Consider the following 24,598-nt stretch of genomic DNA (forward strand, 5'->3'; position numbering starts at 1 on the left):
TCCCTAGTGAGCCAAAGTTGCTCAAACTTATCTCATAGACTTGGAGACTTGAAAATTTATACCAAGGCTAACTAAGAGGATCCCCATTTGCAATGGGGTGATGGCGTGAAAACCTCAGAAAAGGTCAGCCATCTTTTAATCAACTCCAGTGCTGCCTTAAACAATGTGAAGTTTTCCTCTTCAAGAAAAAGATGTCTGGACTCTCAATATAGTGATGTGATCTATCTTGAATAAAGGAGATTGATATGTACATTTGAACCAGGTTTTGACCACAACTTTCATTTTTAACAAGAAGTTCTACTCTCCTTTGACATCAATGATAACAATATTTCCAACAAGATCTTGTTGATAAGCTCATTAAAATAATTAATAATGTTGTTTTTTCTTAATTTGAATGCTTTTTATATATTGCAATTTGTTGCATGGTCATACGTTTAAGTGATTTTCTTAGTATATGATTTTGTGTGTTTGTGACATGGCATGAGGGTCCTTGTCCTCTCCCACTTTTCAACAGATTGGACTAAAAATACAACTATAATGATTGCATGTGGGAGACAAAAAGAACTACAATCTAATACCAAAGGAGCTCATTAAAACAATTAATAATGTTGTTTTCTCTTAATTTGAATGCTTTGTATGTACTACAATTTGTTGCACAGTCATACGTCCAAGTCATTTTCTAAGTAGTATATTCTTTTGCATGTTTTTGACCTGGCATGAGGGTCCTTGTTCCCTTCCACTTTTCAACAAATTATACTAAAAATACAACTATAATGATTGCACGTGGGAGCCAAAAAGAACTACAATCTAATACTAAAATATATGTTCAAATTGATAGGACCCAAAATAGATAAACACGAAAAATGTCAATGAAATAATTACATGGAAATCAAGACTTATTACTAGAGAAGGATACGTTGTTACTGAAGACTTGGACAAGGGACAATGGTGGGTTCTTTTGTGTTTTCGATTCTTTGTACATAGATGGCGTTCTTTAACACTTTTTGCATTTGAGACAAATTAGGATATGTTTTTGCATAGCTCAAAAACTTGCAACTTGACAAAACTTAGTAGAACTGATTTTCAATTGGAATAAGTGACTCAATAACATATGACAAATTAAAAATACTTAAATTCTTTGAAAACACAATTTTTTATATCAAAATACAATTGCAAGGCAAATAAAATGAGTGAAACCACTGAGGGAAGGACTAGGAGTCCTTCCTCGGCAGAAGGAAGTCTCGAACAATAGGGTACAATCCAAGACAAACAAGAACTCTAGTTCACTTCAGAGAACTGCTAGAGGGGTGCCGTTGTCTAGTGGTACTGGTGCAGGGTCTCACGGGTGTGAAGTGGTAGGTGATAAGAATGTTGGACTAATGCTTCACACCCCGAGCAAGAGGTTGGGGTGAGAAGAGGGCGGTGATAAGCTTATCCAAGGCTTGACTCTAAGGGAAAAGGAGTTGTAAAGTGTGTTCGTGGAGCTGCGTAGCCTCTTGAAGGTAGAGTGCAGTACACCTTTGATCTCTATATCTAATGAAAGCAAAGAGGTACTGACACTTCCTAAACAAACAGGAGTATCTCCTAATCTCATAGTAGATGGGGCATTGAAAAATAAAGTGGGTCTATGTTTCTGCCTCTACCAAGGTACATAGCTGACAAATCCGGTCCACCCTATCAATGTGGTGATTAGTTTGAATCTGAAGCCTGTGGGAACCAACTCAAAAGGAGTCCAGAGAGATGCGCAAGTGTGGCTCCAACATTGAAGCAAGTAACTAGGTTGTGTAATAATCTCTTCCTGGGTCTCTAAAAAGTGCTTAGCATAGAATGACATTCGTGGACGTAACCTCCCTGGGGGATTAATTTAGGTCTTGATAATGTACTGTCTATAAATATCAAGTCTAACATGCTTGTTCAACTGTTGCCGTGAGGGAAGGAGGTGAGAGGGAGCATCTAGTGGAAATTGGAGGGAGGGGAAGTTGTCGATCTCGATCTTGATTAATCTCAAAAGAGTGGTGTCCTGAGTGTACCAACAACGGCCTTGGTGTCGGTGTTTGAGTTAGCGACGACAATCGAAGAACAATAGGTTAGGTAGGAGTAGTGGTGGCGACCATCAATAGAGTCCGCAAAACCATAGAGATGGTGAAGAAACCAGATCAAATCAAAGATGACTCCCACTCTGAAAGGATGAGCCCCAAACTCAGCTAGAATAATACTGTGCGGGGTGGACCAATGACATTTGATGACATGTCGGAGGAAAAGTGTCTGAACTCGCTCAATCAAGGTACAGTCCAAGTCCAGAAGAGAGGGTCCCCACACCACAACACCATAAAGCATAGTTGGTCTAAGGAATTTAGGAGGGACAACTCAGACGTAGTGTCTTGAAAGTGATGTGTGAAGCACTATGCTCTCGCATGGCAAGGGAGCCCAGCCCTTTGCTAACCTTGGGTTGAATGACAAATCTCTAGCTAAAGCGGGGTCTAGAGAACTTGACCTCGAGATAAGTATAAGAGGAAGCAATCTCAACCTCTTGGCCCTAGAAATAGAAGTGGAGAAATAACCAGAGTCTTACCCAGGTTCACGACAAGCTGGCGTAAGTCACAAAAAGATTGTAACCCATCGAGAAGCCTTTGAAGGCATTCTAGAGAGGAGGCCATAAGAACTACATCATTTGTGAAGAAAAGGATGGAGATCATAACTTGATGTAAGTACCAACCATCACCTGGGATCGTAGAGTCTCTGAGGAAGACCTCAAGCTCATCAATGTAGATGCCAAACAAGGTTGGCGAGAGAGGGAAGCCTTGCTTGACACCTATGGTGCTTTAAATAGGATCGGAGAAACCCTTCGTTCCTGAATCTGCCAACCATAATCTTATAGAGCATCATCATAGCTATCAATAAAAGTCTCAGAAATGCCAGTGTCTCCAAGCCTTTGGAAAAGGGCCACCCATGGGATAGGCCTTGATGACATTTGAAAATCATGCTGAGTATCTTAGTTCCATAGAGCCATATTGAGTATGATATATTATATCAATATGGATAGATATATGATGTCATCAACTTAATGATTGAGAAGATGAAAGTTGTAAAAATGCAAAACAACATGATCCTCAAGAAAATTTCCTCAAACAACTTGAACACAATTATTAAAAAAGATGGAGCAAAATGACCACTTTGCTACATCTTGCCTTTGCAATGACTCAAATATTATAGTGTTGAGCTCCTTTTGTGACAAGAGTTGCCCCATATAGAGATGTTGAAGCCACTCAAGGGTACAAGGTAACACTTACAAAAAATTTAGTGGTCATGACATGTTGGATGTAGTGAGGGATGAGCTCATGGATTTTGCATGCTTTGACAATCTTTGTCTTGATGCTTTATGAGACAAGTACAAAGTTGATGCTTATGGTTGGTGGTACTTCCATGGCCAATCATTTGCACATTTACAACCTCTTATGATAAACAATTTATTGCAAGTTTTATAAATAAAAATCTTTGAAGAAATATTTACATATTTAATTCTACAATTTGATTTCTATATTTTGTAACTTTTAACTCTCTAATATTGTCTTAATAGGTTGCTGGTTCATCTGCATCTGAGAGGAAATGGAGCACATACTCCATTCCCTCAGTAAAATGCAATTGAACACACTCAAAAAAGGTAGAGGACTCAGTGTATATGCATTCTAACTTGTGGCTCCTTGCAACACAAACAAAGTGGCTACAAGGAAGTGGGATATCGAGCCAGAGCATATTGACTTGGATGCTTCTACTTCCCACTTTGCTGCACTTGATGGTGAGCCAACTAATGAACATGGGAGTACTAGTGCCAATGCTAGTGCTAGTGCTTGTGGCACTATTTGTGGTTCTTCTAACTTACTAGTTCGTACACCATCTAATGTGAATGTTGATGATGATATGTGAATCAATGATGGCTGATTGTTGACAATTGACGTTAATTTTTAAAATATATAAAAACATTCAAATCTGACTATTTTTTACTATTAATATGGTCTTTATTTTTAAAGATGCTGTGGTGTATTTTGAACTTAATTGCTACTGCAAATATGTATATATTTCTGGTATTTATGCTTTTTATGGACAAAGTCAAAATGAACCAACACCAATTGTTTTTGACAAAACCAACAAATGGAATCCTCGAACCGAAACCTTGAATCAAACCCCCAAACCCAAACCTAAACTAGTGCCAAGACTGGTAACTCAACAATAAGTCAATAACAATTATAGTCTGAATCACAGGTTTTTATCCACTAATCTAGTGATGGAAATGAGGATGTTTTTGTCTTCTAATTGTAGACTTGGGGGGTGGGGTTTGTCCTCAGGTGAATCAAACTGGAGTTCCATGTTCCACAAGGTTTAAAAATCAGATAATATAACTATTCATGTGTATATCTCTTCTCCTTGCTTGGCCTCCTTTAAATAGATATTTCCTCCAAAAGATGTTCTCTTTGAATTTCCATCATGAGTTATTTTGAGAGAATTTATTATTGAAATTAAAATTTCATATTTTACATTTGATTTGTATTACACATTTAGTGGGGGTCCTCCTTTATATGATTATGTTTTATAATAATTTATCATGGGTGCTTGGGTTGATCTTGGTTTTAATTCAAGGAGGGGTTACAAAATACATATGAAAGATAACATTCCTAAATATTTGGGAAAATTTAGATATGTAAAACAGATTTGGCAAAACTTGAAAAAATATCAAGGAAAAAACATGTATATCGAACATATTTTAAAATCTCTGAGATTTTGCTTCTTCCAATTGTCTAAAATCGTTAGAAGAAGAGCTCAAAGGCAAATGCTTGCAATGTGATTGAGAAGTGAGGGCATGAAAGGCTCTAAAAGAGAAGATTTGAGTTAAAGATATAATGCAGGCCGTATGTAGTCCACATGCAGGTTGCAATGCAGATGTAGGGCCAAGTTGCAGAGCCAAACTTGCAAGTACTTATAGTGAGTTGCAACCTGCAACTTTTTGAGACTCTTGCATAAGTGGGTAGGTCACTTTTACTTTGCAATTCACGAGTACTTTTGGCTTATGCGAGTTTTGGTGATCTTTGGACCAAGTTTGATTGGGTGTGCTTAGAGTATGTCAAAGGTGCATTGGGTATGCTGTGGGCATGTGCCCAAATGCCCACAATGCACTTGGGGTGCTTGAGGTGTATTGTAAGTGCACTTGGGCATACTAGGGGCGAACCCATAGGGTACTTACGACTTGTGACTTAGAAAAGCGCCTAACAACTTTAGAAAACACTTTTGAACCTTTTTAAATTAAAAAAACCCTAAAACAACCCATTTACTATCATTTCAGCCTAAAACAAAACATTTGCACTCCTTTTTTTGGTCTCTACTCTCTCGTCTCATTTTGGCATTTTGAAGGGCATCTTGTTTTTTTCAAAGGGGATCAATTGACAAGTGCTAGATATCATTTCGCCCTAAAAAGAAAACACTTCCACTCCTTTTCTTTGTTTTCTACTCTCTCGTCTTGTTTTGGCATTTTGGAAGGTAGATGGTTTTTAACAAAGGGGATTGGTTGAGGAGCCCTAGATAGATTGCACAAAGGATATTTAAGCATCTAGGGTAAGCATTCAACTCTATTCTTTGGTCTTTTAACAAATTTTTGCAAGATTTTGATAATTTTTTTAGAGTTTTATTTTAAATTTAAAATGAAAACAGGAATAAAGTTTCATTATTTGTTATAATATTTTTTGATCTTTGTTTTTAACTTGTATGCTTCCATTTTCTTTCTAATTTAAGATTGTGTACTTTATTATAATAGCAAAATCAGATTGCAACAATGGTGACTAGTTCAAGTTCAGTGGGTGTGGGTGCAAATCAAAAATATGAAATTGATAAAGGAACTCCTTTATGAAGACATACTACATGCTTGGACAACTTCTAGGAGTTGGAGGATATCTTTGGAACTATAAAAAGTGTAAAGACAATTTTAGGAGCTCCTATTATTGAGTGAAACTTTCCTGTTTTGGCCGAATAAGAAGTGGTTGTTTGCTGAAAACATAACAGGATTCCTTAGAGACCAAGAAGAAGCTGATAGCATGGTTAAAAGAGCAAGACTAAGAGCTCATGCTTCCACAAAGAAGAAATATAACTTTACATATAGATTGTCAACAAGCAATGGCCTCTTATCATCCTTTCTTGGAAAATACCTCTATGCAAGATGTAATAGAAAATACCAATCTTTCTACCAAAAGAGATCCATTGGACATGACATTTAGAATGGAAGCAAGAGATATTGTAGAAAAAAAATATTGCATATTGCATCCAATGGCATTCCTTTCAACAAGGTGTGTTCACCATATTGGCATGAAATGGTGGTGGCAATCAATAGTACACCTTCTATTTTCATGATTTTTGGGTATGAAAAGATGTGCACCACCTTATTTGGAAGAGAAGAATTTTGTAGAGACATCACTCAAACCAATTAGAAATTCTTGTGTTGAATCGAGAGTTTCTATTGTTTTTGATGGATCAAAAGATTGTTAACATTGTTCATTAATAGATGTTATTGCAATGTCCCCTAAAGGAGCAATTGTTTGGAGGGCAGTTGATGGTGAGGGGCAAATCAAAGATGCAAAGTTCGGTTCCAAAATCCTCATTGAATCTATAGAGATGGTGGGTCTTAAAAATGTTGTTGAAATCATTATGAGCAATACAAAAACTCGTAGGGTTACAAGTGCTTTGATAAAATCCTCATTGAATCTATAGAGATGGTGGGTCACAAAAATGTTGTTGAAATAATTATGAGCAATACAAAAAATCGTAGGGTTACAAGTGCTTTGATAAAATCCTCATTGAATCTATGGAGATGGTGGGTCATAAAAATGTTGTTGAAATCATTTTGAGCAATACGAAAAATTGTAGGGCTGCAAGTGCTTTGATTGAGCAAAGATATCAACATGTTATTTGGACAGCATGCATTGTGTACTCCCTTAACTTGGTGATGCAAGCAATTGACACTCAAATAAAGTGGGTGAAAGAAATATACCAAGAGGGTGAGGAGACCTAGATGTATGTCACAAGTCATTTTTAAAACTTTCTTGATGATGGAATTGGTGAAGGTGTTTTTTTTGATGCCATGTTTAATATGATATTTATATATAATACATTTTTAAAAATGTATTATGAGCATATCTTTAATGTGCTATTAACATGATCCTAGGTTGGTGAGACCTAATTTACATCATTTACAATCATTTTGAGACAACTTTTGAAGGTGCAAGAGCCATTGGGTGCAATGGTTACTAGTAGAGAATGGGGTATTTGGAAGCAATCGAATTCTAAGAGGGCCTAGAAGGTCAAGTCATTGATCTTCGATGATGATTCGTGGATTTGCGTGGAATATGTTTTGAATTTCATTGTACCTATCATGAGTATGATTGGGTTTTCTGGTATAGATGCACTATGTTTGAAGGAAGTTTGTGATGGCATGGACATGATAATAGTAAAAATAGATTTGTAATAGCACAAAAGAGAATGTCCCCGATGAAACAATTTTCAAAAGGGTAAAACTGCTCATTCTTCGTTGTTGGAATAATATGACCACACAATTCCAGCTCCTTGCAAATGTATGCATGTACAAACACACCCAAGCCATTTACCCAAGGGCAAAAAAATTGCTCATACCCTCGCACCGGTTCTTGTACCCCCACCCACAATTTAGAATTTTTGTATCAGTTGGATATACTTGGAAAGCTTGTAAAAGTTAGCACAATACCTAGGTTTTCTACATGATCCAAAATTTATAGGGATCAGATTAATACACTAATATTACCTTATGTGTCTAGTTGGGAATTCAATGGGTTCAAATTATGGAACCCTAAATAAATTTGTAAAATGCTTTAATGAAGTTCTTATTTGGCTAGAATGCTGTAAGGATCCTCAACTGCCATTGGAAGTAGACAAGGCTTTAAATGTGCTATATTTGTTCTAAACGTATTGAGTACCTTCATGTATTTATACTCATTTTATGGCTTGGAAACTTTAACATTTGTATATATTGTAATAGAACAATTTTATTCAGTATGGCTAATTGTCATACCATTTCTGCAATTTCATTTAATTTGACTTGTATAGAAGACAACAAATTCTGTAAGGATTGACTAACTCTAAAGTTAGCTGGATGGAGTTTCTCTGGAAAAATATAGTTTTGATACAGTACGCTTTTTCTTATTTTTCATTTAAATGATGACACCTCTTGATTAAAGAATTAATTTATTCTATAAATAAGATCATAAAGCTTTCTGGCTAGTTGATTATAGGTTTGTTTTCTGTGCTGCACTTTTTGCATGTGGCTCGACAGAATAGCATTCATGTTAGCTTCCCTATCTTTTGGATGGTGTAAGAATATAAATCAATAATTGATGTCTTATGAACATACAAATTGCTGGCATTAGTGTTATTTTGACACTCGTCTTTTCATCATTTTCCATTTCCCCAACACAGTGCAAATTGATAGTATCAATGTAGCTGCATGAACTGTATTTAAAGTGAAACGTGTTTGTCTCAAAGGATATTGATGATTGAATGGAAATTTTGTCATTGTAGTCTGTATTCAAGGGTCCTACCTGATTCACTAACATTTACGCTTTAAGGTATTTGAATTTCTTTTTCTCTTGCAGGCATTGGATATCCATCTCCCATCAACCTTCCATCTGAACCAGAAGCAGCGCCACCTCCAAGCGTATCTCCATCCCGTGGACATTATCAAAATATGCAAGGTAAATATTTCTGAATAGAATTTTAAGTTTTGTTTGAGTGAATGTAACTAATAGCTAGCCCGGTTGCTACACTTTTATAGGCCCCGCTACTTCATATCCAAACATTTACCCTGTTAAACCACCTATTGAGAAATCAACTTTACCTCATCTAGAGCTACCAAGGAACAGGTCAAAGAGACAAGCACAAGCTATGCTGGCACCGAAGAATCAAGGTCTCTAAATTATTTTGGATTATAGTTAGAATGCAGAGTAGTCTTTTTCACAGACATGTAAATTTTGTGTTCTCTATTGTTAATTGTATAGGCATTTGGCTGCTTCTTCTAGTATATTGTATGAACCGCACACAAAGTACCAACCCTCACTTAAGTTGGCACCATCCATAACACTTCATTCTCCATATTATCAAAATCTTCAAGATAGATATTCTTCCTATCTTGGAAAAATATATTCAGAAACAGTAATTTCATTATGATTTGGTAATGGTGGGCTACAGGTCCTAGTGTTTCCCCATCTGAACCATCCCAGATGAAACCAAGCTTGCCTGTGGCCAACCAACCCTGGAAAAGTTCGAGACACTCTGTGACTCAAGGTCGGTTAATGGTTTCTCCCAAATATGTGTAAGCTAGAAATTGTTTTCACATAAGTTATACATCTTTATGAATAGCAAATTGGTTGCCTCTTGCAGGGCCCATGTCTTTTCCTCCGGTTGCTCCGTCACCTGAACAATCAGTAGGGAACTCTAGAAATACATTTGCACCATCAGTAATAATTTCTTCCTCATCACCTTATTCAGGAGTAAAAGGTAGATATGCTTTCTTTCTACAGTCCTGAACTTTTTCCTTTGGAGAATGCTACTATTAGTTTTGAACTTTTTCCTTTATATGGCACTGCTCACTGTATCTTTAGGGCATGTAACTTCTCCAAGCAATGAACCTTACAGACCACCCTTGACAAAGGCAGGAATATTTTTAGCCCCATCACCAATGATAAGGTCACATTGGCATGCACCAACAGTAACTCCACCTATAGATCAAGGTATCCATTGCAAACATTCTTGATGTGGATAGTCACGCATTTGATGCTTGTTTTGAAATAGGTGATTTTTTTACAGGGCATTTTTACACCCATCCTGCCCGTCCACCTGAAGAACACAAAGGAAATGATGGTATCCTTTAATTTCTTCATGAAAAATATTAACTCCCTTCACATTATTAAAGAGATTAATGTAGCTATTATACTTCCTGCACTTAGTGAAGGGCTCCCATCAAGTTTTGCAGTGTCATTAATTCTAGCTATTGTTGAATGATTTCTTATATTTAGGACCAACAGCTTCTCCTCTAATCATTGCTTCCCACCCACCCCAGAAGCTGCAAAGTATAACTCGAGCACTGCCATCAGATAAAAGACCATGGAGGCATGCATCACTCGCAATTCCATCTGTTCATGAAGGTCTCTTAAGAAGATTAATTTTTGGTTTCAACAGGTATATGCAACCTATGTTTCCATGGATTTAATTAAACTTTTGGTGCCCTTTTCCAGGGTCTATTCCTAGTCAATTTACTGTCCCACTTGGACCCCCCAAAGTAATCTCAAGAGCTCCTGCGTCTCCACCACAGATAATAGTTTCTTCGCCTCATAATCGGGTTGCGGAAGGTGTTCTTTCTATTCCCTCTGTTTTGATGCCAGCATTGAGAATTTTGGCAATTATAAATTGTGTACTATTTTCTTGTAGGGCCTGTTAGTTCTTCACTGAGTATTATTCCATCTCGAGCAGCCCAAAGGAAACCAAGCATCCCTGTAGCAGCACCACCAAGCATAAGATTGTGGAATAATGCTCCAATTACAAGTCTTCCTAGATTTCAAGGTCTATTTATGGTTCCATTGTTTCTACAATAAACTCTCTTAGTGTTTTACTATAACTTATTGGATCATGGTTTGCTCTTGCAGGGCCTGTTTCTTCACCAGTTAAATCTCTGCATCCCTCATCCTCTGCAAACTTGAGAACCCCAACAATCTCACCATCAATTATATCTCCTTTCTCTTCACATCATCGATCACGGAAGCATGCACATGTTGGAAGCCCACTTGTGATTCAAGGTCTCTTCTTGATTCCATTGTCTGTTTCTGAAATTATGCTCACCTAACTCTAAAAGTCACTGGGTTATTGGTTCGTTTTTGCAGGGCCAATTCAATCTCCAGTTAGATCTCCAGATCCGCCATCTCCTGGAAACTTGAGAACTCCAACAGTATCACCATCACTCATATTTCCTGTCCATAATCAATCACAGAAGCACACACAAGTTGCAACCCCACCTATGATTCAAGGTCTCTTGTTGGTTTAATTTTCTGTTTCTGAAATTTTACTTATTACTTCAGAATTAACCAGATTGTGAGTTGCTTTTGCAGGGTCTGTTTATTCTCCAGTTGAATCTCCACATCCTTCATTCTCTGGAAAAACTCCAACTGTTTCACCATCAATTATATTTCCTTTGCATAATCAATCATGGAAGCATGCACCAGTTGCAACGCCACCTATAATTCAAGGTCTTTTCCTGGTTTCGTGTTCTGTTTCTAAAAGTTTACTCATATTACTTCACAATTCACCAGATAACAAGCTGCTTTTGCAGGGTCTGTTTATTCTCCAGTTAAATCTCCACATCCTTCATCCTCTGGAAACTTTAGAATTCCAACAGTTTCACCATCAACTATATTTACTTCGCATAATCGATCACGGAAGCATGCACCAATTGCAATTCCACCTATGATTCAAGGTCTCTTCTTGGTTTCATTTTCCATTTCTAAATTTTTTCTCACATTACTTCACAATTCACCAGATTTTGAATTGCTTTTGCAGGGTCTTTTAATTCTCCAATTAAATCTCCACAGCCTTCATCCTCTGGAAACCTTAGAACTCCAACAATCTCGCCATCAATTATATTCCCTTCGCATAATCAATCAAGGAAGCATGCACCAGTTGCAACCTCACCAATAATTCAAGGTCTCTTGTTGGTTTCATTTTCTGTTTCTGAAATATTACTTGTATTGCTTTACAATTGACCAGATTGTGAGTTGCTTTTGCAGGGTCTGTTAGTTCTCCAGTTAAACCTCCGCAGCCTTCATCCTCTGGAAACTTTAAAACTCCAACAGTCTCACCATCAAATATATTTTCGTCTCCTCCACATAATCAATCATGGAAGCATGCAACAGTTGCAAGCCCACATATAATTCAAGGTCTCTTCTTGGTTTCTTTTTCTGTTTTCCTAAGCTATCCTCTTATTACTTCATGTATCAATGGATTGTTAGTTGCTTTTTGGCAGGGCCTGCTTATTCTCCAGTTAAATCTCAACAGTTTTCTCCTCCGCATCATCTATCACAAAATCATACAATAGGTGGAAGTCCACCTGTGATTCAAGGTGTCCTCTTTATTCCATTTTCTGTTTCTCACATTAAACTCACTTTACGAGTGACTTGATTGTTAGATACTTTTGCAGGGACTGTGTATCCACCAGAAATATCTCCATACCCACCGTCCTCCGGAAACTTAGGAACTCCAGCTGCCTTGCCACCAATTTTTATTCCTAATGCTCCACATCATCGATCAGGGAAGCATGCAACAGTCACAAGACCGCCTATAAGTACAGGTCCCTTCATGATTCCATCTTTTATTGCTAGAATATACTCATCTTACTTTAGCAGTCACTCAATTGTTAGTTGCATATAATTCAAGGTCTCTTCTTGGTTTCTTTTTCTGTTTTCCTAAAGTTATCCTTATATTATTTCATGCATCGATGGATTGTTAGTTTCTTTTTTGCAGGGCCTGCTTATTCTCCAGTTAAATCTCAACATCTTTCTCCTTCACATCATCTATCACAAAATCATGCAACAGTTGGAAGCCCACCTCTGATTCAAGGTCTCCTCTTTGTTCCATTTTCTGTTTCACACATGAAACTCACTTTACGAGTGACTTGATTGTTGGATACTATTGCAGGGACTGTGTATCCTCCAGAAATATCTCCATATCCGCCGTCCTCGGGGTACTTAAGAACTCCAGCTGCCTTGCCACCAATTGTTATTCCTAATGCTCCACATCATCGATCAGGGAAGCATGCAACAGTTGCAAGAACGCCTATAAGTACAGATCCCTTCATGATTCTATCTTTTATTGCTGGAATATACTTATTTTATTTTAGCAGTCACTCAATTGTTAGTTGCTTTTGCAGGAGATATCAATCCTCCAGCCAAATCTCCACATCCTTCCACTCCAAATAAGCAATCACAAAATTATACACCTGTTGGAAGCCTACCCTTCATTCAAGGTCATTTCTTTGTTCCATGTTTGGTTTCTTAAATTATACTTTCTTTGCTTCACAAGTGACTGGATATTTTGTTGCTTTTGCAGGGCCTGTGTATTCTCCAGAAAATCCTCCAAATCGGCCATCTTCTGGAAAAATAAGAACTCCAACTGCCTCGCCATCAATTATAATTCCTTTCCCTCCACATCATCGACCATGGAAGCAAGCCCCATTCACAAGCTCACCTCCAAGTAAAGGTCTAATCGCAGTTCTGTCTTTTATTTCTTGAATTATAGCTATGATGTTATCTTATTTTAGTAGTCACTCAATTGTTGGTTGCTTTTACAGAGGTTATCAATTCTCCAGCTAAATCTCCACATCCTTCCACTCCAAATCAGAAATCACAAAATCATACACCAATTGGAAGCCTACCCTTCGTTCAAGGTCATTTCTGTGTTCTATGTTTGGTTTCTCAAAATGTACTTTTCTTTACCTCACAAGTGACTGGATCATTAGTTGCTTTTGCAGGACCTGTGTATTCACCGGAACATCCTCCAGATCAGCCGTCTTCAGGAAACCTAAGAACTCCAGCAGCTTCACCATCAATTGTAATTTCTTCACCTACACATCATCGACCATGGAAGCAAGCACCATTGGCAAGCCCTCCTAGGAGTAAAGGTCTATTCATGGTTCTGTTTTGTTGCTTGAATGATATTATAATAATCATCTTATTTAGGAGTCACTCAATTGTTTATTTCTTTTGCAGGGCTTGTCGATTCTCCCGATAAATCTCCATTTCCTTCCTCTGCACATCATCGATTGGAAAACCATACTCCAGTTGGAAGCCCACTCACGACTCATCAATCACAAAAGCATACACCAGTTGGGAGCCCACTCGTGATGCATCGATCACAAAATCATACATCAGTTGGGAGCCCACTTGCGATTCATCGACCACAAAAGCATACACCAGTTGGAAGCCCACCCGTGATACAAGGTTCCATATTAAATCAATTTCTGGTTTCTGTGACTTGTACTGACTTCACAATTGACTGGATTGTTAGTTGCTTTTGCAGGGCCTGTGAATTCCCCAGAAAAATCTCCATATCCGTCATCCTCGGGAAACTTAAGAACTCCAACAGGCTCACCGACAATTGTAATTCCTTCTCCACATCATCGATCATGGAAGCATGCACCAGTTGCAAGCCCGCCTACTAGTAAAGGTCTATTCACACTTCCGTCTTTTGTTGCTATAATAATACTCATTTATATTGGGAGTCACTAAAGTTTTGCTTCTGCAGGACTTATCCATTCTCCAGCAAAATCTCCACATCCTTCACCTCGACATCATCAATCACAAAAACATACACCATTTGGAAGCCCATCCATGATTCAAGGTCTCTTCCTTACTCCATTTTCTGTTTCTCAAAGTTGAGTTACTTTACTTCACAAATGACTGGATTTTTAGTTGCTTTTACAGGGCCTGTGCATTCTCCAGAAAAATCTCAATATCCGCCATCCTCTGGAAACTTAAGAACACCAACAGCCTCACCGTCAATTGCAAACCCTCCATATCATCAATCACGGAAGCATGCACCAGTTTCAAGCCCATCTACTAGTAAAGGTCTATTCATGGTTCCATCTTTTGTTGCTAGAATAACAAATTTTATTTTAGGAGTCACTCAATTCTTAGTTTCTCTTGCAGGGCTTATCGATTCTCCAGCTAAGTCTCCACATTCATCACCATCAGAAAATTTAAGAATTCCAGCGGCCTCACCACCAAATAATCTCCCATTGTCTCCCCACAAAGGACATGCAAAAGGTACATATGCTCCATTCCTTCAGGTTTCCGAGGTCTATTATTAAACTGTATTCTATTAAATTTATACTGATGATTTCCTATACATTAGGGTCCCTTGCTTCTCCAAACATTTCTCCTTCTGAACCATCAAAGAAAACATCACCGCCACCGGTGGCACCACCGCGAATGATATTTCCTCCCCCTCCTCCTGGTCTAGGTGTGTGAAGAGGATATTACTTCTTTCTTTAAAGATGGGTTTAGTTTCTCTTGAATTGTTTGAATTAAGAAAATTGCAACAACTAAAATTTTATGTTCTTTTTTGTCTTTAGTAATGATGTATTCTGTGTATAGACTGTAGTTCAGTAATCTGTACTGTGCCATACACTTCTACTCCTCCTGGTTCTCCATGCGGCTGTGTGTATCCTATGCAAATTGAGCTTGGGCTTGGTGTGGCACTGTATGCTTTTTTTCCACTAGTCCCAGAGCTGGCTTCACAGATAGCTGCAGGAACTTTCCTGAAACAAAGCCAAGTTAGGATTATGGGAGCAAATGCATACAGTCAAGATCAGGAAAAGACAATTGTGGATATTGATCTGGTGCCGCTTGGAGAAAATTTTGATAATACAACTGCTTTCCTTATTTTTGATAGATTTTGGCAAAAGAAAGTTGTGATTAATGAGACCCTTTTTGGTGATTATTGGGTAATCTATATCAACTACCCTGGTATGTACCTTTTCTTATGTAACATTTAACAGTTTGGATGTCTTTCAAACAAATGGTTTTCATGATGAGAATATATCTTTCTCAGGGCTCCCTCAATCACCACCTTCTGCATATCCAAATACAAATTATAATGGTGTGCCTAATTCAGATAGTGATGGCTCAAGCAAAAGAGATCCTCTTGGAGTTGATGTAAATAAACAGAGTGATAAAATGGGAGCTGGGACCATCGCTGTTGTTGCCTTGTCTTCTGCGATTGCCATGATCATATGTCTTGGAACAATTTGGATCATTATGTTGAAATGTAGAAACCAGAACAGGCAAACTTCGGCTGTTGTTGAGCCCACCCATGTACCATCCAGCACAAAAAGATCAGGTATCTATCCAATCACACTACATTTTTTAATACTCTTGTGCTGGAATAGGGAATGTTTTTGGTCAAGTTCAAGCATGGAGAGGCATTGCTTTCATGTTTGGTCAACCAACATCTGAATTTGTTGTTCTGATTTCTTTCTTCCCCCTTGCTCTTGAGAAGCAATGGGTGGTGGTTCCATCCTGTCAGGAAGCATGGCAAGCTCCACATCAATGTCATTTGCTTCAAGCATGGCTACCTATACAGGATCTGCTAAAACATTCACTTCAGCTGAGCTTGAAAAGGCCACAGATAGATTCAATTCTGAAAACATTCTTGGAGAAGGAGGGTTTGGACGTGTATATCGAGGATTATTGGAAAATGGGACAAAAGTGGCTGTGAAGGTTCTTACTAGAGATGATCAGCAAGGAGGCCGTGAATTCATAGCAGAAGTTGAAATGCTAAGTCGTTTGCATCACCGAAATCTGGTCAAGCTGATTGGTATCTGTACTGAAGAGCATAATCGTTGTTTGGTCTATGAGCTTATCCCCAATGGCAGTGTGGAATCTCATCTTCATGGTATAGTATTTCCTCTATAATAAACTGTTTCTTTATGGTAGTATCTTCAATATTTTGCATTTAGAAGTGAAGCATTGGTGTTGGTTGAATCTCATTTGCATATTGTAGCCATTTTAATGGATTCGTAGGCTGGATATTTGACTGCTAACATGCCACAGTATCATTCTCTAGCTTACCCAAGTTCAATGTTTCAGGTCCGGACAAAGAAACTGCTCCGCTTGACTGGGATGCTCGCATAAAGATAGCACTTGGCGCGGCTAGAGGGCTTGCATATCTTCATGAAGATTCAAGTCCTCGTGTTATACATCGTGATTTTAAGGCTAGCAACATTTTACTCGAGGATGATTTTACCCCTAAAGTATCAGATTTTGGGCTGGCAAAATCAGCCTCTGAAGAAGTTAGTGGACACATCTCAACAAGAGTCATGGGGACGTTTGGGTATGTAATACAGATGCTTGATCCTGCAAACTAGATGTTTGCTATTTCTTGAGTTCACATACCTTTGGTGAAAGATATTTCAATTCATTTGTTTATCTGCCATAAGTGGAGAAATGTACTTTTCTTTTTCTTGGTATGCAGTTGAATTGTATAAGAGTTCCAAGTCGTCTCTTGAAGCCTGAAGGGAAACGTTTCTCTTTTTGCATCATTTTGCTTTTGATATTATACATATTGTTTTTAAAATTTTCCTGAAACTATTACAACCTTGTTAGTTTTGTTGTTTTTCCTATTGTGTCACTTATTCCTCTATATTCTAAATAATGGAACATCTATTTTCTTCATTTCTCAGTTGTTTTACCAATTCATCTTTTATGTGTTTAGAGGATGAGAAATCTCAATATCTTTTATAAATATGTTTCTTCAAGATTCATGCAAAGGTAGATTTAATTCTTGATATATTATTTCTGCAGGTATGTTGCTCCCGAATATGCAATGACTGGGCATTTGCTTGTGAAGAGTGATGTGTACAGCTATGGTGTAGTGTTACTGGAATTACTTTCTGGAAGGAAACCAGTTGACATGTCTCAACCACCTGGGCAGGAAAATCTTGTTACATGGGCTCGACCCCTTCTTACAAGCAAAGAAGGGTTAGAAACTTTGGTGGACCCAGCTTTGGGGAGCAATCTTCCTTTTGACAACATTGCAAGAGTTGCAGCCATTGCATCTATGTGTGTTCAGCCCGACCATTCTCATCGGCCTTTCATGGGTGAAGTTGTCCAAGCATTAAAGCTTGTTTATAATGATTCTGATGCAAGCAATGCAGGGGGCTCAGGCAGTTTTAGTCGAGGGGAGTCTTCTGCTCATGATACAGAGGTTAAAGATAGCTTTAGTCAACCATGGCATCATAGCATGCAGTATGTACCTGATAGCACATCTTTTGTAACCATTGATTATGATTCAGGTCCTCTTGAAACACAGGGACTAGAGGTTGAAAGACCACTTTCAGCATCTGCTTTGATGTCCAATTCCGGACAGCTTATCAGGCAGTTATCAGGGTCATTTAGGAGGCACAGCAGCTCTGGTCCCTTGAGAACAAATAAAAGTAAAGAAACTTGGTACGGAATTAGGGGTCTAGAAAGAGGTAGCATAAGTGAGCATGGGGTCAAGAGACACTTTGACAGAAGTTCAGGTGGAGATGTGCATGATCTTTGGCCATGATTATTATTTACTTTTCTCCGGGCTGGCTAGAATCAAACGGTATACTGATTAGGAATAAAGGCAACATAGAAGGAGTTCTAGCATGATCAAGCAGTTTTTCCAAAGCCATCAAATTAAAATTTCAGAATAAGCACTTTCCCTGTTCACTTTGTCTGCTTGATCTATCAAAATACATTCATTTGTGGACAAGTTTTTTTGTCATTCGCGAGTTCTTGGAATGGATGGTTGCTGGTTGGAGTAGGATTATCATGGAATACATTAGACACTATTGACTGAAACACTTCAGCAACCGAATGCCTTGAGGAAAACACATTCAACAGTGAGAATTGAAATTACTTCAACATTTTAGCAGAAGGAAATTCGGCATGCAGAGATATTTGATATTGCATCCAAGTTTCCTACATTAGGATGATTGATATCTCATTCCCAAATCAATAATCACAGATAAATACAGTGTAATTATCTGGGGAGCTTACAAGAAGCTACAGAATGTGCATTGGTTCAGATGGTTTGAGCCATTTGTTCTATATGCATTGGATGCTGTTCCTTCTTGGGGGTCTGCACTGACCATTCTATCCTAAGTGTATTTTTTATTGTATTATTGTGGGGTCACTCCCCCAAGTGGAGTACATTCCCATATGTCCTTTTCTTGTGTACTCACCTTGAATGCACCAAAATGATTGAGAGGTACTAAAGTTGTAAAGAGCATTGCCAAATATGAATATTAAGTTAAAATTTCATCATTTTTCAGTTAAAATTTTTTCTAGATTACCTATCAGTTGGTAAGTAGTCTTAGCTTTTTTGATCATGTATTCTTTTTTTGAATAAATGAGGCCAGAAAACTCTAGGATGTTCTTTAGAGAAATGAGTAGTGTTATTCTGCCAAGCAAAGAAAAGCAAATGAACATGGTTTTGCCATGCCTATGATCTAAATTGTAAACACGTCAAATTGCTATAAGTAATCTGCCAGGGCATGGTTGAGTGGTAAAATTTGGGCCTTTATTAGACCAAGCTTCAAACGTTGACTGGATTGAGATATTTGATCAAATGAGGGAAACCAAATGTGGACTCAACTTTTAAATAGTAATTACGTGCTTGTCATTGTGGGCCCAATCAGTTTGCCTGCTTTGGTATGCAGAAGAAATAAAAATGTCTAAAACAAACTGCAATCTAAATACTTCCCCAAGAGAATGGAATTGAGACATTGCATTGCATGAACAGGTCTATGACTTGAAACGGCTATGGACCTATCTCCTCCAAGAGCTAACCACTCAAAAACTGGTTTGAAAAGAGCAGATCAAATAAGTGGCTGAAATAATTGTTGCAGTCGAAACCTTCATGCAGTACCACATGGGATAGTAGTTTTGGAATCATCTCCAAAGCTAGCATTAACTTTCCGGAGTAACATGAAACGGTAGCTTTCACTATTTATAAAGTCTGTTTCTCTTTAGCTGTTGCCATAAGCTTTGGGCAGAAATTTTATGATAGCAAAGACATAAACACGGAGAGGTTATACCAAATAAATATATACACTAGCAATGCACAATGAGATGATGATTCATCAGCATCTGGATCATTGAGTGCATTGATCATAAATTAACCAACTGATTTCTACAGAGAGCTTTACAATGGTTACCATAATTTTGTCCATGAATAACAGTATCACTCAGGCCTGGAATTTGATGGCTGCAATGGCCATTTTTGTGCTTTCCACTGTATATGACAGTTTTTATTATAAATTTACACACTATTTTAAAATATTATGATAGATATTTAAATTTGTTTAGATAATTTAAAATTAAATATATAATGTTTTTAAATTTTTAAATATTTATATGAATTTAGAAACCTGCTAATTGTATTTATTATATATTTATATTAATTTAGAATCTTTTAAAAATAGAATATATAAATAAAAACCAATAATTAGATGTCCTTTTAAAAATAAAATATATAAATTTAAAACATATGAATCTAGTAAGGTTTTAGTGAATTCGAGATTTTTGTATATATTATTATTTTATAGCTATTTTTTGGTTAGAAATATAAATTTTCTATATAATTTAAAATCTTTAAAATTTAGAAAAATTTAAGATAAATTATATTCAAGTTTCAGACCTGATTTTATCACACATTTTTGATATAACAGGTAGGAGTGGCCACCAAATTCTAGGTTTGATTTCACTATACACAGGGTCCTTTTGGTGGTTGGAATTTGCAAATGTAGCATTGGTCTCAAATCCAGATTTTGTTGGATTTGGGTCTTCCGAATATGTTTGGACCTGTTTAGTTCGCTCGGACTTTGAATAAATTCGGAATTTGATTATGTTTTTCCTGAGTTTGGTGGTACAAAACTAGAATATTAAGAAGGCAGAATTTTTTGTTTCTTAGACGTCTCCACCGATGAAAATTTCAAGAATTACTAGCATATTCAAAGACATGATCCCTAGGAAAATGAGAACAAAATGGGAACAACTGGTTCAACAGTGGCATGAGCGATATGGACATCATGTAAGTTAAAAGTTTCAACTTTTCACAGCCCCACGAAAACGAATCCATGGAATGTTCAATCTATACAAAACTTTTCATCTCACATGTCTTCTCTAATTACACCGTGACTCCGAGCTTGTGCAAAGTTATCCGTATTTTAAGTATTCATATACAAAAGCCCAAAACTCATTTGTGCACCAAAATAACAACCGCAAGTATTTCTTCATTGTATGGTATTGTAAGACAGCTTCAGGATGTCATGATATCTCTACAGATCATGATGCAGATGTTTTGGGTCTGTTTCATTTTTGGAAGAGCAGAGGAAATACAAGAGAGAAGGTGGGAACTGCTGCTTGAAAATGCAAGATTTGTTGCGATGCATATGAAGCAGCATAAAGCTCAGTCAAACCAGAAATCCAATCCATATCATTGCCAGATTGGGTTCTGCGATCCATCTCCAAACACGCGGGAGGCCCATATCACTCAACCCCAACTAAAATGATTGGATCTCAATGCACAATTTGACATCCAAGCCAAATCAACATCCACGAAGACATCCACAGAACACCCCAGATGGGCATTCCATCGATCCACATTTGCCCCTCGCGTAAAGATCATAGCGATCAATCAGCCGAGTAGCCTTCCATAACACATATCTGCTTTGTAATGCGGCTTTGAGTCTTCTCCGTCTACGAGGGAAAAACTACATCGGACCTGAAATATGGTTCAAGGGAAATGGGAATTGGAATTGTCGATTCTGATTCTACTTCTTGCGGTGGAATATCAAATTTTCACTTGGGATCCAAAATGGGAATACAAATTCTAATTTCCAATTTTTATTTGGTGCACTCAAACTGAGAATTATAAATTTTAAGAATTATTAAATTCCAATTCTAGTTCAATTCGTGCAAACAAACAGGCGCTTAGGAATAAATTGAATGTCACGTTCAAAAAGAAGCCGCTTGAATTGGTATTCTTGAATCACAAATCTAAATATTGTAGGGAATAGTATAATAATGCATGTTTCAGGGAACGAGAACTGCCTATTTAGCTTCATGAATAAAATATTGGGCACCCCCTTTTATACAACCGAAACCCAGGTTACTTTATGTTGTGGAGAGTCCTTTTATACAATTGATAATCAAATTATTTTAAGTTGTGGGCACGTTTTCCACTGTAACTTAGGTGACTTAGTGTAAAGACTTAATGTTTTCCTCTTTTGAGTTTAATGATTTAAGATACATGTATTTAACATGATTTTAATTTTGACATGTGCCAAAAGGTCCATAGGCATTAGAGTTTAGAAAGACTATTGGTTCATTTTTAGAGTTTTACTTGGAGCATTAAATTGAGCTTGAAGTTGACGGCAGTGGCTACATAACAAATTAAAACATCAAAGATATAAAGGGGATTGAAAAAATAATCTTCTCCTTTTGACATGAGTCCTGTTTTAATTTGCTATTTAGACATTGTGACAATGGATTGATGACTTGTCAAACTATTTTTTTGGAGTCACATAAGAGTTGTTTCAAAGTTCATTATGTAATTAGTTTTTCCTTTATTGTTAATGCAATAATTGGTTTGAGGCTTAATCTTGTGGTTTATAGTGTTGGATATATCTTGTTCATATTACTTTGCATTGCTATATCTTTCATTAATGATTTGGTTGAGGTCTTTAAATTTCATGAATAGTGCACACAACTGATACCCCAACCCGCCACCCTCTCATTTGTGTTGTGAGGAGTGTTACTTCTAACAATTAGTATTAGCTTGTAGTCCTCTTTAAGAAGAGAGCTTAATAACTTGAGAATATCTAGTATGGGGAGTTAGAAGGATAATCCTAAATTTTATGGTGTGAACTATAACAATTGGAAGAATGCGATGAGAAATTATTTTATCTGTTTGAGGATTGAATACTATTGATTATGAAGAATCAAGAAGACATCAAGACTGGAGATGAGTTGGGATTCAATATTGAGGAAGAAAGGAAGAACTTTACTTGTAATATGGTGGCTACAAAGGTCTTAATCAATGCTTTATCAGGGGAAAAGTTTATAGAAGACAAGGAAATTGATTCTGCACATGCGATCTAGAAAAATTGGAAGCTCTTTATGAAGGAGAAAATATACTAGGCAAGTTAGGTTGCAAACTTGGAAAGCATAGTTGGAGAGCATGAAGATTTAAGAGGATGAGACAATCATACCATATGTTTAGAGGATAACAAAGGTTGTTACTAGAATTAGGAATTTAGGAGGAGTTATCCTAGAAGATGAGATCAATGCAAAAAATTTAAGTTCCTTGACACCATCTTATGACAACAAAGTCTTGGTGATTGAAGAGATTCTACCTCTCACACATAATTTTACAAGAGAAACTTTAATTGGTAAGTTAATTGTTTTTGAAACTTTTAGTTACAAGATTCTTTATTTAAAGTTGATTATGCATTTTAGTGTTCATAAGGATAAAAGAGTACTAACAAAAAGTGCAAGCACCAATACAAGTAGTCATAGACAATTTGGGGATTATGTTGACTACTTGACGATTGTGCAAAGATAGAGGAGGAAGAAAGAAAATTAGATGAACTTGAAGCTTTTGTTGCTAAGAGAGAACACATAGGTAAGGGAAAGTATGAAGGAACGTTATCATTGATATGTTTTTCATGTAACAAGATAAGTTGCTTCTATATGTCTCGCAAGAGTGCCTAAGTATAAGGCTAAACCATACCAGTCAAAATATCCCAAGGAATGCTATTATGCCAGTAAGGATGGATTTGATATGAAATCGAAAAAAGTGAAGATGATTTTTTTTTTGTTGCTATGAAAGATGGAAATCTTGTGAATGAAGAGAGAGCTTTGGCTTTACACGTAGAAAAAAATTCTCAATGGATCATAAATAATGGATGTTCTCATCATATGACAAGTGGCAAAGATAAGTTTGTTCAGTGTAATAAGTATGGTGGTGCTGTTGTTAGGTTTGAAGATAATACATCTTGTTGGATCAAAGGAAGAGGGCCAACAACCCTTGATGGTAAGACTAATTTTGATGATGTTAAATTGTTTGTTGATGGACTAAAACATACATTTTTGAGTGTTGGGTAGCTTATTGATAAGGGATATCATCTACAATTTAGAGATGGAAAATGCAGAATCAAATATCAATCAAGAAACCTGATCGCATCACGTACAAAGACAAGAGGTAATGTATTTTAGTTGAATCGTTCACAAGTAAGTCATTTTTTGGCGAAAATAGATGACAAATTCAGAGATGGAAAATGCACAATCAAATATCAATCAAGAAACTTGATTGCATCACGTATAAAGACAAGAGGTAATGTATTTTAGTTGAATCCTTTACAAGTAAGTTATTTTTTGGCAAAGATAGATGACAATTGACTATGGAATAAGCTGTTTTGTCACGTGAACTTTGATAACATAGTTAAGATCAACACTGCTAATGCAGTTAGAGATTTAGGCAAGATAATAAATCCTACTAACGTGATGTGCAAATAATGTTTTATGGGAAAGTAGATAAGGAATAATTTTCAATGAAAGACTTACACTTCTAAAGGAAGATTGGATCTAGTACATACAAATCTTTGTGGTCTAACAAAGACAAGGTCATACTATGGTGAGTAGTACTTTACACTTTTGGTTGATGATTAATCTAGGATGACGTGTGTTACATTTCTTAAGAAGTCTGAGGTATTTGATAAGTTCAAGATTTACAAAGAAAAGTTTGAGATTAAATTACGTTTGGAGATAAAATATTGGAGATCAGATAAAGGTGGTGAATTTATATCAGATAAGTTTAATGTATTATGTGAGGTGCATATAATTGACAAGCATACTTCTACACCTAGAACTCCACAACAGAATGGAGTGGCAAAGATAAGGAACATATCTATTCTTGACATTGCAAGGACAATGATGCTAGAGAGAAATGTTGC

At 36.9% G+C, this 24,598-nt stretch overlaps 1 protein-coding gene across 21 annotated transcripts in view; it reads left to right on the forward strand.

Annotated features, from left to right (window-relative positions):
- The window catches only part of LOC149556257 (uncharacterized), a 78,255-nt gene extending 59,336 nt beyond the window's left edge, over positions 1-18,919 (forward strand). For 3 of the 21 annotated variants that reach the window (XM_089830442.1, XM_089830444.1, XM_089830457.1), the window contains 34 exons: positions 8,664-8,762; positions 8,843-8,974; positions 9,256-9,351; positions 9,448-9,564; positions 9,669-9,797; positions 9,874-9,927; positions 10,083-10,211; positions 10,302-10,415; positions 10,495-10,626; positions 10,710-10,859; positions 10,944-11,087; positions 11,169-11,306; positions 11,390-11,533; positions 11,617-11,760; positions 11,844-11,993; positions 12,080-12,175; positions 12,254-12,403; positions 12,577-12,672; positions 12,751-12,894; positions 12,983-13,078; positions 13,162-13,311; positions 13,403-13,498; positions 13,583-13,732; positions 13,821-14,051; positions 14,131-14,277; positions 14,356-14,451; positions 14,535-14,678; positions 14,760-14,876; positions 14,965-15,072; positions 15,207-15,578; positions 15,664-15,951; positions 16,111-16,506; positions 16,701-16,944; positions 17,415-18,919. In XM_089830442.1, coding sequence (XP_089686568.1) covers positions 8,664-8,762; positions 8,843-8,974; positions 9,256-9,351; positions 9,448-9,564; positions 9,669-9,797; positions 9,874-9,927; positions 10,083-10,211; positions 10,302-10,415; positions 10,495-10,626; positions 10,710-10,859; positions 10,944-11,087; positions 11,169-11,306; positions 11,390-11,533; positions 11,617-11,760; positions 11,844-11,993; positions 12,080-12,175; positions 12,254-12,403; positions 12,577-12,672; positions 12,751-12,894; positions 12,983-13,078; positions 13,162-13,311; positions 13,403-13,498; positions 13,583-13,732; positions 13,821-14,051; positions 14,131-14,277; positions 14,356-14,451; positions 14,535-14,678; positions 14,760-14,876; positions 14,965-15,072; positions 15,207-15,578; positions 15,664-15,951; positions 16,111-16,506; positions 16,701-16,944; positions 17,415-18,162 — 5,741 coding nt within the window. In that variant the 3' untranslated portion in view covers positions 18,163-18,919. The remainder of the gene's footprint in view (positions 1-8,663; positions 8,763-8,842; positions 8,975-9,255; positions 9,352-9,447; positions 9,565-9,668; positions 9,798-9,873; positions 9,928-10,082; positions 10,212-10,301; positions 10,416-10,494; positions 10,627-10,709; positions 10,860-10,943; positions 11,088-11,168; positions 11,307-11,389; positions 11,534-11,616; positions 11,761-11,843; positions 11,994-12,079; positions 12,176-12,253; positions 12,404-12,576; positions 12,673-12,750; positions 12,895-12,982; positions 13,079-13,161; positions 13,312-13,402; positions 13,499-13,582; positions 13,733-13,820; positions 14,052-14,130; positions 14,278-14,355; positions 14,452-14,534; positions 14,679-14,759; positions 14,877-14,964; positions 15,073-15,206; positions 15,579-15,663; positions 15,952-16,110; positions 16,507-16,700; positions 16,945-17,414) is intronic. The other 18 variants (XM_089830455.1, XM_089830459.1, XM_089830458.1 and 15 more) reach the window with 16 other exon arrangements.
- Positions 18,920-24,598: the final 5,679 nt, after the last annotated feature.

The sequence above is a fragment of the Cupressus sempervirens genome, chromosome 5, assembly GCF_028749045.1.
Source record: "Cupressus sempervirens isolate cs-2001-9-10 chromosome 5, ASM2874904v1, whole genome shotgun sequence".
In the NCBI taxonomy this organism is placed as follows: Eukaryota; Viridiplantae; Streptophyta; class Pinopsida; order Cupressales; family Cupressaceae; genus Cupressus; species Cupressus sempervirens.